The following is a 25,287-nucleotide window of genomic DNA, read 5'->3' as shown; positions in this document are numbered from 1 at the left end:
TCAGGCAGATTAAAAGAACTTGCCCAAGGATCAAAGCTAAGAAGGAGCTGATTTGGGATCCCATGTTCAAAGCTCATGCCCTTTATACTACATTTGCTGTCTCTGGAAGCTGCATTCAGGCAGCTTTTCCCAAATCTTGTTTTTTACAGCACTGGTAGGGAAATGATGAATTAAACAAATCTAATGGTTTCTGAGGAGGATCTCCCCACGTTAGTAAGTACTATGGATTTTTGAGAGGGTTCTCAACCAGCAGCATGTCTCATACCAATTTAATCATGGAACCTGCTTTCCGTCCTTCGGAACAGCTTGTGTTTTGGGAACAAAAGACACTGTTCCCAGTGTTTAGAAATGCAGCCATATCCTCTAATGCTCTGGAGTTACAAAGGGCAGGACGCTCACTACCGGCCCTGCTTTTGCCCCATCTGTTGTTCAAGGCTCCCAGGAGGCTGTGGCTGTGCCTGAGCTCAGCCCCTGGGCTCCAAGACAACAGGGTCAGTGCCTTCCTTGTCTCATCCCTTGCCCCTACCACGCCTAGCACAGTGCCTGCCCCAACCCCTTTATCAGGGTCTTTCTCTGTCCTGCTTCTACTCCCTCCACCACCCCCACTGCCTCCAGAGGTCCAGGCATACCTGCAGGCACATCAATTGATAGGTGACAACATCTCCACCCAGGGTCCATGTGTGCGCCATGGGTGCAGGGTGGTGGTGGTGGTGGGGGTGGGGGGTGTTGTAGCCAGGCTGGGTCTTGCTCAGCTTGTATGGTGGCAAGGCAAAGGTCCCCTTCTCCCCATCTCTGCTCCTCTGGGCCCTTGGAAGGTCCCTAGGAAGTAGGAAAGACTGGATGCTGCCCTAACATCCCCCTCCAGCCTTCTGGAAAGGGAATAGCTTTTCAAAATGCAAATTTGATCTTGTTGTGCCCTGCCTGAAACCTTTCAATGATGTCCCATTTCTCACAAGACAGATACCAACTCTAACATGGCCCAGGGGACCTGGCTAGTCTGGCCCGATCACCTCTTGGGCCATCTTGAACCCTGTTCTCACCTGCCCCCAGTCACCTCCCACTAATCCTTCGGATCTCAGTTACAGGATGAGGGCACTTGCTCAGGAAGCCTTTGCTGATCCTGCCTAGGCTACATCCCAAATCTTGAGCATGTACAGCACTGCATGCTTTCCCCCAGTGACGTGGCTTAGCTGCACATTCACCTTGTTAGATTACTTGAATAATTTCAGTCTTTCTCCAACACGGCAGCCCCATGAGGGCAGGGGCTCTGCCTGTTCCTCCCTCACTGCACTCCTGACTCTCAGGAAGGGACGATAGGTACTCAATATTTATTGAACAAGTGAATGAGATGTCTGCTTCTTCCTCCCTTGTCCTCCTTAACTCTCCCAAATTTCTAACCCCTTTCTCCACGAAATAACCATGCCAACCAAAAAAAAAAAAAAAAGAACAAAGCAACAACAGAAAAATCTTTGAGATTCTACGTGGCAGCACCTATCAGAAGCAAAAGTAGACCATTTACAATTTATCTGTGCTCTGTAGAATGGAACTGCTGTTTAACATGCACGTCCACTGCTTGACATTCAGACAGCTGACTTTCAAATACACTTTCAAGTGTGCTCTATGTACAAAAGTAAGGGGCCCCCTGTAATTAACCTGCCAAAGGTTGGACAGGGAAGGGATGCCAAGTGGGGGCTGGACGGCTGCACTAAGTGGGGAGGTCTCCAGGCTCACACCTGCCCTCTGCATCTGTGTTGCTCAAAAGGTCAGGCAGGTCCTGAGCTCCTTTCCTGGGCCTCCCATCTGGGGTCAGACTGCTGCTTAGGCTCCTCATCCAGTAAGGAAACAGTTGTATTCATAAGTGAAGTTAGTTCCCAGCACTGCCCACTAAGTCATCAGTAAAATGAAAAATGCATTTCTAGGTAAGAAGCTGTTCTGGTATTCCCAAGATGATCAAGGAAACCAACTGCAGGCCTAAATGGGTATTATGTAAGTTTTCAAGTCTGTGAGCCTGAGATAGAAAGGGTAAAGCAAAGGGCTTCGGAGTATAGGTTTTGCTGAAAAAGATGACTCATTTATTCTTCTTTAATTATAGTATCAGGTATTCTTAAAAATAAAAACAAAGAGTATAGATTTTGGAGTCAGGAGATTAAATCTTATTTCTCTCTGTGCCTTGATAATGAATCCACCTCTTGGAGTCTCAGTTATTCTAACTCTACAACAGGACAATACCACGCAACTCACAGGGGTGTGGAAAGGGTTACAAATAGGTAATGTAGTTGAGACAGTGGAACATGCAACAATGGAAGCTGTTGTTATAACTGTCCGTGTTGTTATCATTATGGTAGAAGGCCTTTTTTTGTCCATCAAGTATGCAATTTAAACCACAGGTTAGGTCGGCTAACATGTGGAAGTGCCCATTGATTCACTAACTCTTATCTTCACTAATTTTAAATATCTTCTGAAGTAGAGTAAAATGAAATGTAGCAATAAATACAAAATTCTTACTAGAAAAAAATTCCTGTTAGGTGCTAAAAGCTGCTGTGGAGCAGAAGGTGACAGTTTGAGAGGACAGAAAGGGGTCAAGGGCCCCACTACTAGGGTCTGCCTCCAACATTAGAAACTTAATACACATTTGTTCATCCCTTTCAGCTCTGGCCTCAAATTTATTGATTTTTTAAAGTACATATGATTTCAACTCATGAAGATTTTTAAATCTTTATAATCTTTAGGTCCCCTGCTTTTCCTCTTTTCCAGTTTCTTAATGATCATGTAAAGATCTTTGACAAGCCTCTTTTCCCCTCAGAATATCCCATCTAATCTGATTCCTTCGTAATTAATTCCTGCCACATCTTTGAGCTAGTATCTTCCTCAAGATCTTTATGAGCCCTGTCACAAACTCTTCTAGAAAACTATGTAGCAAAAGAACCATTAATAAACTTTCCTTTACAACAGATTTAAATTCATTTTATTTGCTAACTTAATTACCACATTTGCTCTATTGGATTACCCCAACACATCTGTGACACAGAATTAAAATTCCAACCAGCCTTATTTAAGAGTTATATTTTATCACTTGTTAAATTCTCCTCTGGAGCATTTATCAGAAAACAAAGTCTGAACTGTGCCTATAAACATTTTTAATTTGCATTTTATATGAGAGAAATTTTGGAGTGTGGCCTCTGATGGCCTCAAATCCAAGTCTGAATTTAGTAGCTGTGTGTCTTTCAGTGAATTACATAGTCTCTGGACTCTGTTTTCTCATCCATATACTGGGATAATAATAGTGCTCACCCTCAAGGAGTTGTTATAGAAATGAAACAACATAACGACTGTATGGGAAAGACTGAGGATCTCTATGCTCTGTAATCACTGGTGGCTACCTTCTCCCTCCCACCCACAGCCAAGGTTATAGGGTCATAAATGTGAGAGTTGAGAGCCCTGTGATAGGGGTAACCCCAGACACCAGAGGGAGAGCACTGCATTGCATTGTGTGACATCTGGGTCCCAGTATGCACCAATGAAAGGAGAGACTAGCTTTGGGGCTCCACCATCATGATTGGAGCTGACAACAAGCAGGTTGCAACACAAAAGTAATTTTCACTTTCCACAGAGCACTTTCTTTTGCAGAAAAAGGCTCATGTATATTTACTTATGTGCAAAGCTATCTGAACGAAATTACTTTTCATGGCATATGAATAGAACGGGATTTCAACAGCAGAAAAAAGATGCTAGATTCTCAAATGACAATTCTTTTCTTTTTTCTACAAAACTAGATTATTAAGCTTTAGTATACTCATCTTTTACTTTAAGCAGTAAGTGGAGAACCAAAAAACTCCTCCCCCAGCCCCCTAAAAACTGTACTCAAACTAACAGGCTGGTCAGCTAAAACAGAAAGCATGGACCTGACGAAAAAACTAAGCTAGATTAAATTCTAGCTTCATTGTCAAGATCAGATGTCAAGCCACTTCACCATAATCACCTGCTTAAAAATTTAATGATGCTTCAGCATGAATTTCAAAACTAAAGACACTGTTATCAACCACTGAGAATTTTTTAAAATGAAAGAATACTTTATGCCCTGTCTCTGTTTCAACAAAACAGCTAAGTATAAGAGACATGTATGGGATTAAACTACCCTGATCCTCTAATCAACGACAGTATTAGAGACAACAAAAAGACTAAGAGGATCCTTATGTAATTCAACTGTAAATCTGGGCCGCTTCAGTTACATTATTTCTGGAGTAAGTATCATACAGTGATATACAGCCAACAGGAAAAAAAGATGACAATTTTTTGGCAGATCACAGGTAACCCTAAGGGCTTTATCATACATAATTGCTAAACCAACATTATTCTCAGGATCAAAGATTTGCTGATTAATGAATAAAAATCCAAGAGTGTATGTCTACCTACTATACTTATCAGTTAGATCAAGTCGACCTCAAAGTAAGGAGGAAATGCTTAACTAATATGAACTTTAATAACCACCGACAATTGAGAAAAAATAAATGCTCATTAATGAAAGGCTGGAGAAAAAATGTTATATGATGAAAACAAACACTTTTGTCTACTTTTTAAAAGTAGACACTTGCATCTTTCACAAATCGCCAGTATTTACGTTCTAAAAGGAGCATATATACCATATAGGCTAAAATAATGTAAAATGTTTAAATTAAAATTTTTATGATCTAACATAATTATAAGCTAACTTGGTCAGTCTGGGTGTCTTGAGACAAAAGAGATGTTAGAAGATTAACAAGGAAAGTGTAACACTGCTTCTGCCCTTGTGCGGAATGCAATCGAATGCATGACATTCGTTCTGCGGCTCCACTCTTTTCAACTGGTTTTGTTTAATGAAATGAAAAAGAACATCTTTCCACAGAGCATCTAAGTAGCAAATCTGTGCTAGTATAAGGGGAACTGTATTTCAAAGCAGAAAAAAAAGTACACAAGTATATACACATGAACAAAAGTTAACAACTCAGAAAAACGAAGTAACTGTCTTATAGCCCATTTCAACAAAATAACTTTTTTCCTGAACTTATTTCTAAAAGAATCATATAAGGAAGTCCAATGGGAGGACTGCAATGTCTTTATAATAAACAAAAGGAAAGGAAAACATATATTTTTAATTCTTTAAACAATACTTAAAAGAAAATTCCTTCATTGTAGGCTTAAAGCCCACTTCTGCATAGTATTTTATTTTTCCCAACCATCCCCCATGATCCTGGTGTCCAAACTGCCTTTATGCTATTCCTGTGATGTGTTCGGCTGGCTGATTGGGCCTAAGGACACTAGTTTCACAGAGGTTGGTGAAAATATTAAGCATGAAGTGACTAAGGCTGTGCTTACTAGCACTGATACGTGGTTTTGATGAAGAAAACCCCAAATTTGAACAGTTTCTAAACATTTGTTTTTGGAATGTTCTGCTGCCTGACAGAATGCAGTCACTCCCCTTCACCCCAGCTCTGGTGGCTGTGGGCAGTCAGTCGGAATGGGCTTTAACTCCATCCAGGCTATCCCAGCAGCACAGGCTGTCCCCGCCAACAAAGAACGCAGGGACCCCAGGGTGGAGATGCCAGCAGAAGACAGCAGGCACTTCTTTTGTTTGCTGCCTAAAGGAGAGAGCTGCTGAACCAGTACACTTCCTTTTCAAACCATATCACATATGATTTACACTTGTTTATATCTGATTTTGATAATTGTACAATATATATTTTTGCCTTGGTTGCACACTTAGATGGTGGTTTAAAAAGCTCCTAAAAACCAACAATGTTGACATTTATACAATGGGGAATGCCCATTACACTGATTTTTCTTACCTCAACATCCTTTTTCAGTTTTTCCAGGAACACCTTTTTGTTGTTGTCATCAATATAAATCTTTTGGCCCTCATTAATGAAATCATTATCCTTTAAAGTTGGCAGTTCTTTGGCCTAAAACAAAGTAACAAAAGAATGAGAAAGAAGTGAATGAAATTTAGGGAACACCTACGCCTCTAATCCTGGAGGTTAAGTTTTTTTTCCTTGGAAATTGAGTTTGCCCCATTCACTACAGGGGTCTTACCAAGGCAAAAATGTGAAGTGACTGAAGTACCGCAAGGGGGCACCAGTGAGCTACGACCACTGGCAGCATTCCCACTAGGAATGGAGGGTGAGACACACACCTAAGGCTTTGTAAGAGATTCCATGGTTTTCTTAGGAATGACCATGACTGCTTTCTTAGATTCACTTTCTTAGAAGAAGTCTTCTAAGTATAGAATTTGTATTCTTGGAATCATCAGGAACCCTTAATTTTCTTACTGGTACAACCCAACTCCACATCCTCCATACTTTTTTGGGTAAGCTATGCTGGGGTCATGTTGCAAATAACATGTTATCTTGTCTCAGAAAAGCACCACCCATAATCATATCTAATTTCTGAATCAGGGAAAACATGAAGCCAGAAGTTAGCCATCTGCCCTCCCAAGCCTACCTGCTCACCACCCTACCAATGAGGCAATTCTGTTTTCATTTGTACAATGTCAAAGGAAAATGTCTTCTTTTAGCTTAAAACATATTAAGATGAGATGTTCTACCATTTACAAATAAACAAGAGGGTGGTGAGCTGTCAACTAAACTGTACTTAAATTAACCAACACAAAATAATAGGAGACTATCAAAACATGGGTCACAAGCAGGAAAAAAGCTCTAGCTTGCACTATAGGATAATATAGGTGTATGATTTTAAAGTAGTGTGCACAACTTAACTTTGTGCAACCTGCATTCTGAGAGTTTAAGACCATTCAAAACTCCTCCCCCCTCCTTTCAGCCAACCTAGCTTACTTCTTCCAGTTGAAAAGAATCCAACATAATATACTCTTTCTTAGTATACTAATGGATGCCTAAATGATTCTCTTTTCCACAAGTGTGAACTAAATGAAAAAGGAAACTCAAGGAAAGAACATATTCTCCTTCCTGGTCTCCATACCCCTGACCCCTTATCCAGAGTAATAAAAGAAAAGCTGCTGGGCATAACTACCACCTTTCAAACACCTGAACTGCTCACTTTTACCCTATTTTATAAGGTATAAACATGCATGTAAACTATTCACATCTACCTGTACCTGCGCATATATTGTGTAAATCCAAATTGGTAGCTTTGCTACTCATCTTAACATTACAAAAATTTGAATAGTTTTGTAATTTTGAATTCTATATAACTACTGCCAAAATTTTAATTATCCTTACAAAGTAGGTATAGTGAAGCTCAGAAATCTAAAGGTCCAATTCAATAAACAGTTACTGAATGACTATAATGTACAAGAATGCAAAAATGAACAGGTCAACATTTTTAGTTTCAGTGAGTTTGTAATCTAGTATGAAAGACAGGAAAGCAAATTGGTTGGAAAGGACAGCATGAGTACATCACACGTACAGCTAAATAATACAGTTCTTGGCGAGGTGGGGAGACTGATCTACTTGCAAATACTTTTATGCCGAGTCATAGTCTCGAGGAAATAAAAACGCAACACCCTTTCCCACAAAAACGAGAGAGGGGCTTGTCAGACTAACCTCCTAAGTTTGTCATTAAGAACTTTAAAATAAAGTGATAAATGTAAAAGAAAACTCTGAATGTAAAGATAGCACATTGATGTTAAATGTTTGAGTCAATCACACTAGATCCTTAGTTCTTCTTCCAATAGAGTTATAAACAAATTGAGGTTTCACCATGAAGAAAATGCAGGAATCTGAAGCTTAGCATATTCAAGGGGCAACAAGCCCTGCCCAAACTACAAAATTGGAAGTACCTTAGAAGAAGGAGTTGAAGCCACATTTACCCACAAAAGCACAGATGGAGAAGAACTGTGATTCTCCAAGTAGACACCTTGAGCATTTTCTATGTTTTGGGGTGTGTATGAGGGGGGGTTGTTAAGGATTAAGATATATGCCGTAACTCCATGACTTGGGTTTTTAAATATGTAAAAAAAGAAGGGGAGAGGGACACTGTGTCTGTGTGTGAGTGAGAATCCTGAAGGCAGGGATGACAGACCAAACACAAGGCAGTGAATGACACCTTAGATACGTGTTTGTAATAGCAGTCACATAATGAAGATGAATGTCACTTCAGGTTCACGCAGCAGAATTGCCTCATGTGACAGGCAAAGCATAATCCTATCTCATAAAACTCTGAACACCCTGTACCATATCACTAAGCTTCCTTGTGAATTTCACAGGCACTATTTAGTTGGATCGGGTTTAAAAAGAGCAACTAGATTGGTTAAAAGACTTAAGGGCTTATATTATTGAAAGGCTCAAGAGGCAAAGGCGGATCTTTAGTAGGGCAACTGCTAGAGGAATCTAACACTAGTCTAAAGACACCTTCCTGCGGTGTCTGTGGGATGGCAGAGTGCTTAGAACACCAGGGGTTTAGAGATCTAAATCCTGAGGTTTCAATCCTGGTTCCATCCGTTACTTGCCAGGAACGAAGGCCGGGTTTCTGGTCCCCTCCAGGCTGTTGCCTTAGGTGCAGAATGGGGAAAACACCACCACCGCCACCACAGTAGCCGTGGTCCCGTGCTAGTAAGCACTTATGTGCTAAATTTACTTAAGTGCTTCATCTCACTTACTCTTTGTAGCAACCTTGACTATTATTCTTTATTTTAAATCTATTTTTTGTTGTATTTTTTCCATTACCATTTATCCCCCCACTACTCTCTTTCACCTCCACCCAAGCCCTCCCCGCTGCAATCACCACATTGTTGTCAGTGTCCATGAGTTCTCTCTTCTTTTTTGCTCCAGCCCCCCATCCCTCCAACATCCCACTCCCCACACCAAGCTGTTAGCCTGCTCTCCATCTATGAGTCTGTTCCTATTTGCTTGTTAGTTCAGTTTGTTCATTGGATTCCATGTGTATCTTTTTCTGACTGGCATATTTCGCTTAATATAATGTTCTCCAGGTCCATCCATGCTGTCACAAAGGGTAAAAATTTCTTTTTTACAGCAGAGTAGTATTCCATTGTGTAAATGAACCATAGCTGTTCTTAAGCTCATTTTACAAGACAAGGAAACAGTTTAGACAGATTATGAAACTTAACTAAGGTCTCACAGCCTGGAAGGAGAGCTTGGTAAGCCAGTTCTCACGCTGAGATGGGAACCCAGGAAGCCTCACTTAGTCACTTGGCTAAGGTGGGGTTGTTCTGAAAATTCGACCAAAACCTGTGTGAAAAATGTAAATAGCGAGTGGCATTTGTTATCACCATCATCGTCATCATCATTTCAGTAAGCATTCAAAAAGGACCGAAAACTGATACTAAAGATTGAGCATGCATATACCATTTTGTTTAGAAAGAAGTTTAAATCAGCTGTGCTTTTCTGTTAAGAACTAGATGACAAAGTCACCTGATGATGATTCACCCTCCAAAAACCCTTACTGCTTACTTTTAAAAAATTTCAAGTTATCTTTCTGATAATGAGCAACATTTGTATTGAAAACACACCATTAAAAAAAAGGGATGAAAACTATTAAGCTATGAATTAATGAACTTAAATCCTCAGTGTCACACTGCCCAGAAGGGTGATGTCTGCGGAGCAGCCCAGAAATCACTGTGGGCAGCGATGGCTTCTATGCTTTGCTTTGCAACACTGGATTATTTCCACTCAGGATGAGTTTTGAAAGCCTTGAAGTCACTGGGTCAGGTTCTTTAATGGGTGTCTTCCATACCCTTTCTAGTTCAATGCAGAACCAGGCAGAGGGTGAAAGAAACCATCAGAGTTGAAGACATCAGCTCAGAAATGCTTCTTAGCTGGGGACTCTCTGAGGCTGGCATCCAGCCACCAGTCAGCAATCTTTCTAAAGCGGTAGCAGGTTACATCTTTATTTATTTGCTCTGAATTATGTTCTCATGCCAGTTCCTTGTAGATTGGGAGCCTCCAAGTGTGAAAGGGGGTACCACAGAGGTACTTGCTGGTAGGTGATTGCAAAGGAGGACAAGACATGGGAGGCATCTGCTTTGCTACCTTCCAAAGCCTGCCCGGACCTGGGCTGCTGGGAGCTGCTCCCAGGCCCTGGCTGGCTGAGTGAGGCTGTGTAGTTCAGTGCAGCCCAAGTTTGATGAGACAAAGTTAATTTCTGTTTTGTATGAAGTCATTCTACTGGGGTGGGGTGGGCCCCAAGTGGCATTTATCTCTACTAATGTGACATGGAAATGCACAAACACAGCTAAAAGCATAAGCAAAGAGACACCGTTGCCCCTGCAATTTAGCTATCCTGCTTCCACTAGTTGGATAAAATTAGCAGATGAATACCCCTCACACTTTCCTGTGGACAATGTCAAACTCCTGTTCAGCTCAGCACGGTTTCTATTCGGACACAGACTGAAGCCTGAGGTTATGAGCACAGGTTGGATTCAGCCACTGGGGTTATATCACAGCTCCTCCAATTATTAGCTGTGTGACTTTGAGCAAGTTACTTAACCTCTCAGTTGCCTCATCTCTAATTGGGGGTTAGCAAACAGCACTGTTGTGGGGATTATACAAGTTCATATATACGTAAAACTTAAGGCAATGCCTGCCAAAGGTAGGGTTATTCTTGTTATTTGCTGGTCATAGTCTTGAGTAAGACTGGTAGTATCTAGCGTAAAGCTCATCAGTACTAAATCCAACACAAGATTTAAAAAAATAACATTGGCACATTGAACATTTTTATACTAGTTGTGATATACTGAACTAGTTGCTTAATGTGCCCAAACCTCAGTTTCCTTATCTATATAACGGGAAGTTAATAATACCTACCTACTATGGCTAGTGTGTGAACTAAATGAAACAAAATACATGGTGCTTGGCAATAAGAAGCCGTTCAATATTAGTTTGCACCCTAGTTACACATAAGCCATTTTTTACCATGACCAATACTGTTACACAGTGTGTTTCTCACTACTGAAGAATATACACGTGCCATTCTCTTATCCTTCCTGATTTTTTAAAGAAATAAGCTCTTTAAATTTGGGATACCAGTAACCTAGATCATATTTAAAATTTCCTTTGTTTTCAGTCACAAACATTTCTCATGAATTTTCTACGCATTGCCTTTACATTTCGAGGACACATCCTTTACTTGCAGCACACACATCTAGCATATACAAGCACAAGGTTATTATTCCATTCACTGCATCAGACACAGGAACAGAAGGTACATTAGGTGCATTAAATGCAACACTGGCCAGAGGCTTGTATTCCCCTGCCTTGTCTGCTCAAGCTCCAAACTCTCTCTCCAAACTTCTGCGGTCCATTGCAAAAGCTATCCTTAATCAGAAACCTCACTGAAAACATCTTTATTGAAACCCAAATGATAATAAAATGTTGCCATATGATAATAAAAATTGGGTAAACGAACTTCTAAGAGTAATAAAGTACTTGAATTTGTATTTATTAATATGGAATAAAATCTAATAATTTTAAAGATATGGCCAAAGTCAGAAATTTGCTGACTCTTGTCTTACCTTAGTTTTCTATGGGTTATTTTTCCTCACTGAGCACATCATAAGAGTAAGGTAATTTAGTAAATGCTATTTTGCTGACCTGAAGCAAAAATTCACTAACTGAAATCTTGTAGCCAGAAAACATTAACCAAAATACTGCAGAGTAATAAGCTTATTGGAAACATTTAACTTGCTATCAGGTGTAAAAAGAAAATTGTTTCATCATAACATTTTTCTCCTTTTGTAACTATATTATTGGGTGAAAAGTTCTTGGTTTCTTTTAAAGCACATTACAGGCTGTCCCTCAGCGAGTCTACATTCTTCAATAGTAAGAAACATTCTAGCCCTGGCTGGCGTAGCTCACTGGATTGAGTGCGGGCTGGGAACCAAAGTGTCCCAGGTTCGATTCCCAGGCAGGGTACATTCCTGGGTTGCAGGCCATAACCCCCAGCAACCGCACATTGATGTCTCTCTCTCTCTCGCTCTCTCTCCCCCCTCCCTTCTCTCCCTAAAAATAAAATAAATAAAAATTAAAAAAAAAAAAAGAAACATTCTATGTAACAATACTAGTCATGGTCAAAATGGCCTGTGTATCACTAAGATACGAATGTGCTAGTCAAGATATACACACAACTGTGGCAGGCTCTGCGTCATGCTCTGCGTCAGAGCCTGATGAAATCCAATACCTGAAGACAATATTTTAAATGTATAAATGCTTCTGATTATATCCTCCAGGGTTCAATAAAAGATCTAGATGATCCTGGAGGAAAGATTTGGCCAGGATTTGAGATAAAAAGTGGAAAAATATGCAGAACTAACAGCTAAGGTTATCGAGCTCTCATTTTTAAGATGAACCTGTGCTCTCGTGGTCAGCTCAGGGGACACAGGCCTGGGCGTGGAGGCGGTGGCCAGAGATCCACTGCGGATTCTGAGAGGGCAAAGGAGGAACATGCTCTTCCCAACAGAATTGTGGGAAGGGGATTAAGAACAAGGCATTAGAATTTCCCTTCGAATAGAAAAATACTTAGCACTTTTAATAAAAACTTATAAACTCCAAATCACTAAAAATTTTGTAGATGTTTATCAAAAGTATTCAAATTCTCTATTTCTTTCAACTGGAAGGTAACCCGTCTGTTTACTTATTCCGCTAGGCTCTGTGTGTGATGTGTAGCTGCTGTCACATTCAAGAAATTTAGTTAACAGTGGATATCTTATAGGCTAGGAAATCCAGGAATTCTACAGAAGACTTATTTTACTGAGGCTTTAAAAGTCTAATTATCTTGCAGATGACTCAAAACTTTTATAAATATCACAATTATTTGAAATCTATATTTACAATCAAAACATAACTTTACAAACACAGAACTCAAGCTAAAGTGATACTGGACTTTATCATCATTCAATAATTACATTAAATTATATAAAAAATAGTCTACTGTATTTTATATTGTCATTAACAATAGGAAAAAATACATGTGTCTGAAGTGTACAAAGCCAATATCTATACAATACAGAACCAAGTTTTGTTTTGTTTTGTTTTTCAGCCTGGATGGAAACCTCAGCAGGAAGATAAAATGTACTCTGTCACACTTCACTATTAATGCAGACAGGATTTCAGTACCCAAAGGTTCAATGCAAAGGATAATACATAGCGTAGTACTCTGTGATTAAAGGACTTGTATTTCAGAAGGAAATGCTTCCCCCCACCCCTAATGTGCTCATTTGGCAACCCATTTAAAAGAAGTCTAATTGTAAGCCTTGATGTCAAAGATTGCTGCCTGGGGTCCCTTTGATGGGCCAAACTGTGACCCTCGGAGCTGGATACACAACATAAAAAATATGTACTAATTACTGTCTCATGTTAGGAACTGCTTATGTCCCTGATTTACTTGTTATTACAGGTTCACCTAAATGAAAATAAACTTGCAAAAAAGACTAAGCCCTCTTTCACCAAGCCTGCCAAAAAACACTTCATAAAAGTCAGTTGGTGGGGCTGAAAATATACCCCAGAAATGTTTTTGTAAGGGAGAGAATTTTGGGTAACTCTGACGCTGGAGCTAGGGTAAAGATAATTTGATTGACTATATGTAGTATCAATTTTGGGGTAATAAGAGATGTTAAGAGATTTATAATAAAATCAGTTCTGCTTTTCAAATGTACCCAAGCCACAAATTTGATACATAAAAAGGCAAACTGTGAATATGGGTACAGTTCATACAGAAACAGCAAAGACAACAGGTGTTTTCTCATAGAAGTACATATAACAGCCCTCTTTAACAAAATAAACAGAATGTCTATACAAATTCATGGCTTGGGAAATGATCCAACAGTTGTGTATACATCTGTGACCAGCATCTAAATGTGAAAGTTTTTATTCTGAATCTGTGTTTATGTGTAAATGTAGGAAGAGAATATACCTCAACATACTTGTGAAACTGCTACAATTAAGAAGCACAAAACTGGACAAGCCCTGTCATAATTTTGCAGTTTGGAACTGTTAAGGAAGTCAGGACCCAGCTGCTGGTTCTTTATTTTCCCTAAAATATTCAAACTAACATTTAAAAAGTGATATGCATCTCTTTTATATTATTGTCATATTTTTCAGAACATAATGGCCCTTTTCATGGTGATGCCAAAGGTGACGGTGTGGTGTTCCTCTACAGGCTGTGATAAAACAGTTACGCTGTAAACAAAGTCTACAAAGTAGGTTTGTTACAATCTGATCAGAAGATTCTTCTGCATGAGTGTCAATGGTGATAATCTGAAAAATGTCCAAGTCTGGAAACTTAAGGTGTTTGCTGGTCCTATAGTTTCTGGCTTAATACTTAGTGAACAACATAATTTTATTATTTTAACAATTATACATCTGCAACAGCTTGGCTTAAATTCAGGCCACATACTAAAATTTAGAAGTTTTCTTTCTACTCCAAGTCCTTCTGGAACCAACTGAATAAGAGTTGTCAGCTTAAAAAAAATCTCATATCTAACAGCAGTGCTCCATGTGTGCTTGGGTACCCTAAACTGAGTTCACAACAGTGAAAAAAATAATGTAAGGCAACTGAGGTCTTATGCACCACCACAAGCCAGGCTGGCCTGAGGAGTTTAACACTGTCATCCAGAAGATGCTCACAAGTCACTGCACGTGATCTTTCCTTTTCACATGCCGTCTTTTTCACATGCCGTTTTTACCAGTGGGGTAAATTCTCAGAATAATGCCTATGGTTTACATCACAGGGTTTGTAAAGCTTGCTCAGACATCTGCTGATACAATATGATGGTTCAGAACATTTTTTTTCCATTAATAATAGCAATCGCCTTAACCTATACTGCAAACAGGAAGGATCTTATTGATTGCCAAGGCTGGGGCTTCTCACATTCAAGCCTGCAGCTGAAGTGTACCTCTGGAGGAGGAGAAACTTTCATCTGAAACAAGAGATTATTATAAACACTAAAGCATGAGAACCAATGACACAAAAAAATACTTTAATTTTACAAATGAGGACAAATGATTTATCCCCGAACCCCAAACTTCCATTAACGGCAGCACAGGGGCTGGGGCTGGGAATCCCTAATACTATGTGTGGTGCCCTTTTCCCAAAGTCCCCTTTATAAAATCTCTGGGCCACAAAGCAGAGGTTACCAGTGCCTCTAATTTAAGTCCAGAAACAGGTCCTGGTTCTGCTCTGAAGGAAAACTTTTCCTTGCATTTTGGGTGTTTGGATAGGTGTTCCTAACAGAGGCTGGCAAACAGAATTTCTGCAGGTTAAAGCATCAGCTGATTTTGGGCCTAAAAACCTTGACAATCTTCCTCTGACTGATCATCCACTAATAGTGGAAAAGGAAGCACTTTTTAACCGATAGCCAAAGAAAGATTCCCAGAAGGACACGTGGCTATGCTTTTGTACCCCATGCCCTAAGCCTGCCCTCTTTGTTACCTTGAACTGCAGCCTGAGGAACCAGAGAGAGGTGGTAATTAATTATAATGTGTTAACAATCTAAAGATCACAAAAGAAATGTTGAAAACGGCTTTAGGAAAGCATTTTTCGATGTGAGGGTGGTTATTAATGATTAATTCTCCTGAAACTTCAGTCAGTAATAGGTAAAATGTCAGAGATGGTGACAGTCACTTAATTGCCAGTGCAATTCACAATGCCTAAGAATTGACAAGGTGGCTTGTTGTAGCCCATTATCAAAGTGTCAACAATGATTATTGCCAATATAGTTACCCCAATGCCAATTGCAGGGCAGCTGTTTTCTTTCAAATGGGTTCCAGGGAGAAGGTTATATGTTAAAAAGAATCTTCTTACTGTGACCCTATGACTCCATTACACAGGCTTTACTTTACCTAATAAAATCAGACGTGGGTTTTGAGAAGAACTGTACAGAACGATGAACAAAATGTGTATTTGTGAATCCCCAGGACTCTCTCTCGAGAACATGGGCTTTTTAAGGAGTCAGATCAAATCCTTCAGAAATCAAGTGAGTCCAGTTATGTTTTCTTTTACTTTCCTGTATTCCCTGCTGAGTAGCTTGCTTTCTGGCAGCATGCTAAGACTGTCATTTGGTAAAAAGCAGTCTGCTCAGCTATAATTACTAATTTGATGTCACACTGGAATTGCAGCGCAGCTGTGAAAAGATCGACCACCAGGGAGATTCGCATTTCTCTGTCTCATTTAGAGGAGACTAAACTGCTGGAGCCATGAATGGAAGATGCCCTTCCATTAAAAAGGAAAGAATTAAAGAATAAAACAAGTCATAGCAGCTGTCAGAATTTGACAGCGGTCTTAAAAAAATAAAAGCACTGTTCTGATCTTTTTAAAAAACTTAAGACATCTGTACATGCATGCTCTGATACTTGTTGCCATGAAAGTGATCCCATTATTGTTGGAATATAACTTCTTTATTTCCTTCAGTCCCATCTTCATTATTATGCTAATGTAAATTACGCTAATTACATGTCAAGCTGAAGTAGAAGGGATGGGACTTGTCTGCACCTCTATCACTGAATATTTGAAATGACAGTTTTAAAACTTGTCATCAACAAGTTAAAAGTATGGGAAATTAAAAGTTATAATGACTCAAATGAAAGGAAAACAAAGAATTCAGATTACTTAGGAAGCCGTGTCAGTGGAGATCCGCTAGGAAAACTGTTCTTTGCGCCAGGACAACCATTTTGTAGAGAATATGGTTACATGACGAGAGCAATAGACATAAGATTCTTGCAAACCATTTAGCTTCCATTTATGAAGGATAACATGTAGAAAACAAATATTTTTAGCCTTCTCCAAATATTTCTAACCAGAGGTAACAGTGATAAATATTTATAGTTTTATGCTTTTTTTGGGACAACTATATTAACTGATCACAGAGAGAAAACCTGAAAATTGGCATAAAAAAGAAAATGCAAAAATTTTTCTGTAGAACCTAAAAACTCAATGTTTTTACAAGTTCAGCTCCATTAATCCATTTGATTTATTTTCGTGTTACACTTCAGTCAATGTTACCTCGCTGTGACTAGATTATAAACAAAGTGCCACATCCAAGAGGCATCATGTCCTATAGCAGACAGCAGGCATGCTCTCCTTCATCAAGTACTGATATTAATTACACTTACATTCCATATCTCCAAGAGATTATCTCTCATCCCTTCCCAGGGAGCACTTATAACCTAGGACAGGTGGGTGGCCTTTGGGCTCTTCTCCTGGAAGAAGAGCTGTCATGAACTCCAAGCCCAGAAAGTAAAGCACATTAAATTCTTCCTCAGAGCAATCGTGTAGATGATTTTAATGGGTACCGAGTGTAAGCTATAGTGACATGGGATATAGTTTAAAAATTCCTACACTCCACAAATTAAGGAAATATGAATGGGTGCTTTTGCCAACATAGTATGAAACCAAACAATTTATTTCACTACTTTTGTATTTTTAAATCAAGACCTAGAATAAAATGCTTTGGTATCATATTTAACTTCAAAATAATGTTTTTGTCAGTGTAGTGAATGATTCCTTTTTCATTTTCATGATTCGTGGGAATTGTCTTCTGGAGGGTGGGTTCCTTCTAGTATATGTCCCAGCTAGGTTAGTGTTCTAGAAACCCATCTGTATCAGTGTACCAGCTAGTGTTGTTGTGAGAGGCTGCATTCCACATCAGTGAATGTTTTGGAAGGCTATTTCAGCATGTCTGTCCATTTCATGATGGGTGATTTACAAGTGCACCCACCCACACCACATTGAGTATTCAGCAATTTTTGATCAAAAATGGAATGACCGCTGTGCCCCACTCTCTCTATTCACCTCATCTCGCCCCATGTGACTTTTCCCCTTCCTGGATGAAAAAAGTCCTCAAAGGGAAACATTTTGCCAACATGGAAAAGGTGAAACAAAAAAAATGGAAGAAGCACTAAAAGGCATCAAAATTAATGAGCTGAAGAACTGTTTTAAACAGTGGAAAAAAGTCTTGATATGTTTATTGTATCAAATGGAGAGTACTCTGAAGGTGACTGAAGTTTAAACATGTAAGAATATGTAATTCTTTATAAATAAATTCTGTTTTGGGGCCTGCCTTGTATTTTTGATAATGAGTCATTTTAAAAAAGGAGACAGAGAAAACTCCCTGACCGCTAGAGTAGCACCTTTAGCAAGGTGATTAGAAAAGGGAGCTCTGGGCTGGAGCCCTGGCTCCGCCACACTGAGGACTGTGGGGCCTTGCACAGGTCACTGAACCTGGCAAGTAACTTCACTTACCCAAAGGAAGCACTACTAGCACCTGCCTCATGAGGGTACAGATTACATCATCAAACTCATATAACATGTAAAAGTGTCTGGCGTATAGTGTGTCCTCGATAGATGTCAGTTATTATTGCTTATCTTTCTAATCCCCAATACACTGAGATTAACATTAAAAAAAATAAACCCCAGGTTAAGATAAAAGTTCTCCTTTGCCACCAATTTCATGACGCAGCATAAGAACTCAATTTTCAGTTTCATATCAGTCATTTGTGAGGGGGAGAACTGGCCTCTGATCTCTCACGGTCCTTCCTGTCCCTGACTTTCCAAGTCCACCTTCAAAGGAGATGATTTGATGAACCGGCACATATTCCAAAGAGGATAAAGGCACTTCGGCATAATCCTTAGAAAAGAGTTTTTGTTAAAGAAATCCTATATTCTCATATCTTTTCACAGAAAGCTATACCAAGAAAGGGCTAAACATTTTTGGTGAGGTGGGCAGTGGAACTGTGTAAATGCTGTGGGTCTCTGGAAGGCATGGAGTCCTACAGGTTGGGCTGTGGAGGGAAACCTAAGTAACTGAGTGTTGTTTTTGATGAGGAATTACAGCTACAAGGACATCACATACTGTGGCTTTCCTTCGTACATGCCCTTGCTTTATAACTGAGACTTCAGCAGCAACCACTCCATTAGCTGTAACTGTCTTTCTTGGCATGGGTTATCGTCAAAGCAGATGAAGCCCTTGGCGATGGATCCGGAAGACATAGCGAAGAGAGCAAGAAAGGCTGCTAGCAGGAGTCTCAAGGCATTTGGGAACGAAGAAAAAACAGAGCAACCGGCATGGAATGGCGGGTGTCATCACATCCACAGTTCTCATGCAGGGGCTGGCTTCTTGTTATGATGCTGAAAAGTATGGGTGACTTTTTAAACAGTCCAGCTATTTTTTCCTAGGAGAAAATCCCAATAATACGAAAACTCTGAGTTTCTTGTGGACTAAACTTAAATACCTACTTGAATTCTTTGACACCTAGAAGGAACGTATAGTCATAGAAACAAGGAAGTCGACAGTCCACTCTTTCTGCTTCTTTGGCCTCAGCTGGTGACTTCAGGATGATTTACATGGAGGTTGGAAGTATAAAAACATATTCACTAGTGCACAGCTAATACAAATAGTCAAAGAAGGACCTACCATTTCATTTGCTCTTCTCGCTTCTTAACCCACTGCTGTTTGGCTTATGTTCCACCCACCCATTGTCACTGACAAGGATACCAGAGATTTCCCCATTGCTAAGTCCAACAGATAACAAATTACTCAGTCCTCATCCTACGTAATCTTGCAGAAGCATCCAACACTGGGACAGTTCTCTTCCTCTGGTTTCTGGGATAACATTAGAGTGCAAATTTCATGTCAGTAGGAGTACTAGTCACTGAGTCACTTCTCATATATTGCTCATCAAAATGCTTGCTCATAGTAGGTGCTCAATAAACATTCAGAAAAAATGATCCAGATTTCCGTTGTTCATCTCCTGTATCTTTGGCTGATCTTTTGCAAGACTCTCTTCCTTTACCCATCAACTCTAAATGATGATGGGTAAAGGAAGAGAGTTACCCATCAACTCTCTTCTTCTGGGCTGGCTCCAGACATGCTTCTCTTCCTACTTCATACACTCGTTCTGGGAAACCTCATCTACTTCCCTGCTTTTGCTGACCCTCCATCCCATGAGTTTCCTTCCCTAAGCCACTTTTTCCAGTTGAAACTCTCTGCAGCCTCTCATGCCCATTGGATATCTCTGTTCTGATGCTGCATTGACTTCTCAAATTACTCCTTCCACTCTGCTCCCTCTCTCAGAGAGTGAAGTCAACACCTATATAACTGTCCAATCCAGAAACTTGGGAGTCATCCTTAACCCCGCCCTCCCTCTACACATGCTCCTTGACACAGTTCACCTCCACATTCAATCTCTGGGTTCTTTGGATTCTCCTTCCTAAATTACTCTATAATCTGTCATCTTCCACTGTCCCAGCTCAGGTCACCATTTCATCTGGGTTATTTCAACAGCCTCTTCAACTGGTCCAGCTTACTGGCCTCACCTCACCCTCCAGCTAAAGCACCAAGCACACCCCCTCTGTGCTCATGCACATGCTGCTCATTCTTGCCTTTCCCCCCCGGCTAATTCCTATTTATCCTTCAAGTGTCCACATGTCGCCTCTTCCAGGAAGCCTTTCATTGGCCCCACCAAGCTGGAATCAGGCGCTCTCGCTACATGTTTCCTGTCAAAGTACTATCACATGGCACTGTTATTCCCTATTAATGTCTGTATCTCCTGCTAGATGTGCCTGTGTGGTTCATTATTTTCGTCCCTGAAGCTAGGACAGTAACCATAAAGACATTCACAAACACTCCTGAATGAATAAGTATATTTTCAAATTCAAACCAAAACTGAATGATATCATTCTGAAAGAATTTAATTTCAAAAACAAAAACAGAAACTTGAGCCCTAGCTTTCAGATGGTTTGGTTAAAAAAAAAAGGCATTTCCCAAGGTGAAGAAGAGGAATAACTAAGTATAGAGGTGCCTTTCACATAAGCAAGGCTGATTTTCTTCAGTTTTGTTCAGTCAATACAGAAAGTACTTCCCAGCTTCCTAACGAAATTGATTTTAGTTGAATCTGTCTATAATATTACATAATAAACTAAATGTAGTTCAAATATTTCCTACTGTCCAGTTACTCAGGAAAACATGAAAAGACATAGTCTCTCCTCCCTAATTCTTTAAGTAGAAAATACTCTAAATCATATTTTAATATTTTGTAGTTGGACAGGAGTTTAAAGCTCATGCAAGACAACATTTTACAGGTGAGAAAACGGGCTCACAGAGGCAAAAAACTTGCTCAGGTCACACCTGGTTAGTCAGTGGTCAAGTGTAGGGCTAGGACCCTGCTGCTGAGCTGTACCTGCCAGTCTTAATCACTACACAGATGGCTGCGTTTCCAAGACCATGCTGCATGTTAACCGTTTCTTTCAACCACCTTTAAAACTAATAACTACTTCATTATTCACCCAAGAGATATGGGACAGCTGAGCTGAAGAAAAGTAAAGCAAAGCACTCCAGTTCAGTAATGTGCTTCTCTCTGGTGCAGGGAAAGGGACATGGGAACGATCACAGTGGCGGAAGTCAGGAAGAAAGAATGAGGACATACTGTTTGAGCATGCCCGCAGGACCATGGGGAGTATACCAGGGTACTTACCTTTTCTTTGTCACTAGCTTCTCTGGCCACTGTAGAGCCCTAAAACACAAAGAAAAAAATAAAAACTTGCACCTGAGAGGCACTGGATTTCATGTGTAAAATATGCAAACGTTCCAGGACAGAGCACTGCAATAAATGAGCACCAACTCTGCTCTGGAGCCTCATCCTGAGTGAGCTCTGTCCCCTCCCTGTTCACTACTCTCTGTGCAGTGTGCCGCTCCTTCTGCAGGTATTCCTGTCCACTCACCTCCTTCCCTATCATGTCACCTGTGCTATCTTTTCCCCTCTTGTCCTCCTGCTGGAAATTAGAAAATCTGATGATCACTGGAGCAGTAACTTGCTAAACACCAGATCAAAACCACACTCTCCTTTCTGCATCAATTGCCAGAAATGGTTGGTCTTATAATCTTCAAAGGAGAAGTGGACATCAGCTGTCTGCAGTGACCACTGGGGCATTAGATGCCTCTCGTCCTACATTATTCTTCCAGATGTGGACATGTCCACACCCTCTGACTGCCTCAATACCATTTTAGAGTTACTGATGAATGAATACGTTCTCTTACGTTGCTGTCCTTCATACTGGAGATCCCTTCTCAGACACATTTACCTGAATCCCTTCTGGGCCAGGCTCTAGGATGAGCACAGAGCTATTAAGTAGAAGAAAACACAGTTCTCGATCTCAGCAATTTCCTCTCTACTGCACTGGTTTTCAAAGCTATGCCTCAGAGCTCTGGGGTTGACCTCAGATGCCGACAGGGGGCCTTCAGGGCAGAGTTCCAGCAGAGAAATGTTCCTTTGTTTGTGGAAGATTTTAAAGCAAAAGAAAAGTTGGGAAACAAATGGCCAGTGAATTCCTCCTATGTCAATACAAGGACTATTTGTTTTTTGTGCTCCCCAGTGACCATGGTGGTATCTCACATAGCAGTGCTCAGTGTTCACCAAATAAATGGCTAGAGAAGGATCACAGACCAGTTTACTCTCTCCCTTCCCCTCCAGTACTGGACACCCAAACTACGACAAGGTCAGGGGAGCCATTTGTTTACCTGCCCACCTCTTAGACAGACATTTATTGCCCTGGAATACTTGCACTAGCCAATCATAAACAGAACTTTAAGAAATCAAAACTTTTACTCCATGACCATCTTCCATTTAAGTAAAGCACAGGCACTGATCAGGATGTGTGTGGACCATAATTCACAGATGAGGAGACACAGATGGAGGAGACTTCTTGTACTGGGGAAGGGCACTGAGACCAGGCTGTGGTATCTTGGGGTGTCAATTCTCCACCCCCTTGGTGCTGAGCATTCCCGGGCCTGGTGGATCTGAGAGACCCCACTGCCAGCCCAGCACAAATGCTGGATGTTTCTTGGGGATAAGTCAGAGGAGTACAAACCTGACCCATCAAATAAAGGTGGACAATATAGATCATAGATCATTCATGAAGCAAAACCCATCTGTATGGCAGCACATCCCCTCGGCCAACTGAACTCCATAGCTGTCACTTATAGTGGGCTCCCTTCGTGCTTTAGGGGCTCTTGAACAGGGGCCACATATGCCTTCCTTTGTGCACTGATCTAACAAAGAATGTTTCCAAGTGAAAAAAAAATGGGGACACCTATAAAACCTGAACACTGCTTATGCTATTGGGCAGAGGAAGAAACGATTTATTCCTTTTTGTATCTTTAACCAAGTTTTTGATCCGTGTGTGTTTTTTCCCTATAATATACCCCTGTTTAGGATTCTCAGTGAAGCTTCATCTCTATGTAAATGCAAATCATTAGCTTGGGAAAAACTCATCCAAGTTTAAATTAATTCAGAATAGAAAACTGAAACAAAAATAGAAAAGTAAGATTATTGTGAGTTAAGGCCAAGAGTTCGAGCCATGAAAGGATGCCAGATGTCCAGGTTCCATTGCAACTGAAAGTACTGGCAAAAACAGAATTTATTTACTTTACAAGCTAAGAAGGGAGATGAAATGATAAAGTCCAAGGCAAATTAAAACTATAATATCTAGGCTATAAGTATAATTTACATCAATATATATTTACTAGGGGTCCTCTTTCAGACATTTCAGGAGGATAAAAAAGTAAATAGGACAAAAAACTTTCCTTTAAGGCACTTACTAGTAGAATGGATGAGGCAACCAACATTTATTGACCAATTCCATATGCTGTGTTATGCTGGATATGGCATGTACATATGTCACTTAATCTTCACAACAACCCAGCACAGGGAGGTAAAATTATCTTCATTTCACAGATGAAAAAGTAGGCAGGCTTATAAAGGTTCAACAACTTGCACACAGCTGATCAGTGATAAAACCAGAACATGTGGCTTCAGAGCTCACTCTGGCTTCTCACATGGAAGAGGCAGACCAGTGAAAAGAGTCCTGTAATCCTCAAAAGTCTTTGTGAAAGGGATGGTGCCAAAGAGCCCTGTACAGTGGCTGGAATTTCCACCAGGGGCAATGACAGTGAACAGAATGGTTATGACTTGAAGGCAGGACTGACCAAGGCTGTACCTGGAAAGCCTGGACAGTTAATTCAAACTCCACAGAGTAGGAGATAAACCTAGACCACCTTCCCTCCCTTAGGTTGGCATTTTTCAAAGTGTGTGATTCAGCACCCTGGGATCCTGAGACCCTCTCAGAGATCTGCAAAGTCAAACTGTCTTTATAATAATACTGAGATGTTACTTGCCTCACTCAGTGTTTTGATATTTGCCTGGATACTGCAGAAACAATGGTGGGTAAGACTTCACGAAAAACAACTACCAGGATTTGTTGTCAGTGGTAAAAATTTGAGCTTTTAGGTGAAAATTAGAAATTTAAAAACTTGTATCCACCACCCTGAGCCTGGCAGCTTCTCAACACTTAAAGCCTTTTCTGATGAGACTGGTGGTGACTTCTTGATATCATATAATGAAATGTGTCACTATTTGGAAGATCACATAACTCAAGTGAACCCATCTATTCCAAACAACTGAAGCCTAATGTATTCATAATGTATAATGTTTTCAATGAAAAGAGTACAAAAGTTCACTGATGTGATTGCAGATTCCACATAAGCTTTGGGAAATTACCATTTGTCAGATTTTGGAAATCAAAAGACTATCTATAAACTGCTGGCAGAATTAATATAACACACCCCTCTCCTTATTTGTGTAAGGTCTGACTTTCTTCATATACTTCAGTCAAATAACATCACAACAGACTGTTGGGAACCGCCCTGCCTGGTATCAGAAGCTGTACCTCCACCAAGGCTAAGGCTGAGGGAGTGACCTTGGACCGTAAGCCAGCAAGGAGACAAAAGCTTACTTCCCTGGCAGGAGCGCTGTTTCTGCTGCTTCATTCATAACTAAACCCCAAAGCTTGATCGGTTAGCCAATGACGGGTAAGATTCCCCACGGGGGGAATGACCTAACACAGGCATGATCACATGGGAGGTCTTGTCCAAGGAAGGACTTTGGGGGCTACAGCAAAAGGGGGTGATGGACCCTCACCCCTCGGCTTTGCCACAGCCTGAGTCCTCATTGTCTGGGAGAGAATCTCCTTATCTCTTGGTTGCCTTAGTTCCCTTGCTCCACCTAAGCCTGAAACAATGACAGGGTGGTGTGGCTCTGTGCTGAAAAGGGCGGGTTCCCTGGGTGATCAGGCCTAAGAAAGAATATATAAACTCCTGTGAAACCTGCTTTGTTTAGAATGCTCTCAGTTGAATGATGAGGGTCCAGAAAGAAGTAAGTTTGTTCTTCAAAGTTTTACAGCTCTTTGACCCTGACTCAAAATAGGCCCTCAGACTTCCTTGTTACCTATTATTTGATCCTTACTTCCTAGCAATGAGTAATGAACTTTACCTGA

At 40.4% G+C, this 25,287-nt stretch overlaps 1 protein-coding gene across 3 annotated transcripts in view; it reads right to left on the bottom strand.

Annotated features, from left to right (window-relative positions):
* Nucleotides 1-25,287, bottom strand: part of PIP4K2A (phosphatidylinositol-5-phosphate 4-kinase type 2 alpha) — a 161,309-nt gene that overhangs the window by 9,559 nt on the left and 126,463 nt on the right. For all 3 annotated transcript variants that reach the window (XM_036023346.1, XM_028505623.2, XM_028505620.2), the window contains 2 exons: nt 21,432-21,470; nt 5,823-5,936 (listed from right to left, as the gene is read on the bottom strand). In XM_036023346.1, the coding sequence (XP_035879239.1) occupies nt 5,823-5,936; nt 21,432-21,470 (153 nt within the window). The remainder of the gene's footprint in view (nt 1-5,822; nt 5,937-21,431; nt 21,471-25,287) is intronic.

This window comes from Phyllostomus discolor, chromosome 1 (assembly GCF_004126475.2).
Source record: "Phyllostomus discolor isolate MPI-MPIP mPhyDis1 chromosome 1, mPhyDis1.pri.v3, whole genome shotgun sequence".
NCBI classification, from domain to species: domain Eukaryota; kingdom Metazoa; phylum Chordata; class Mammalia; order Chiroptera; family Phyllostomidae; genus Phyllostomus; species Phyllostomus discolor.
Note: the sequence above shows the minus strand (reverse complement) of the source record. Positions and strands in the feature narration are given on the sequence as shown.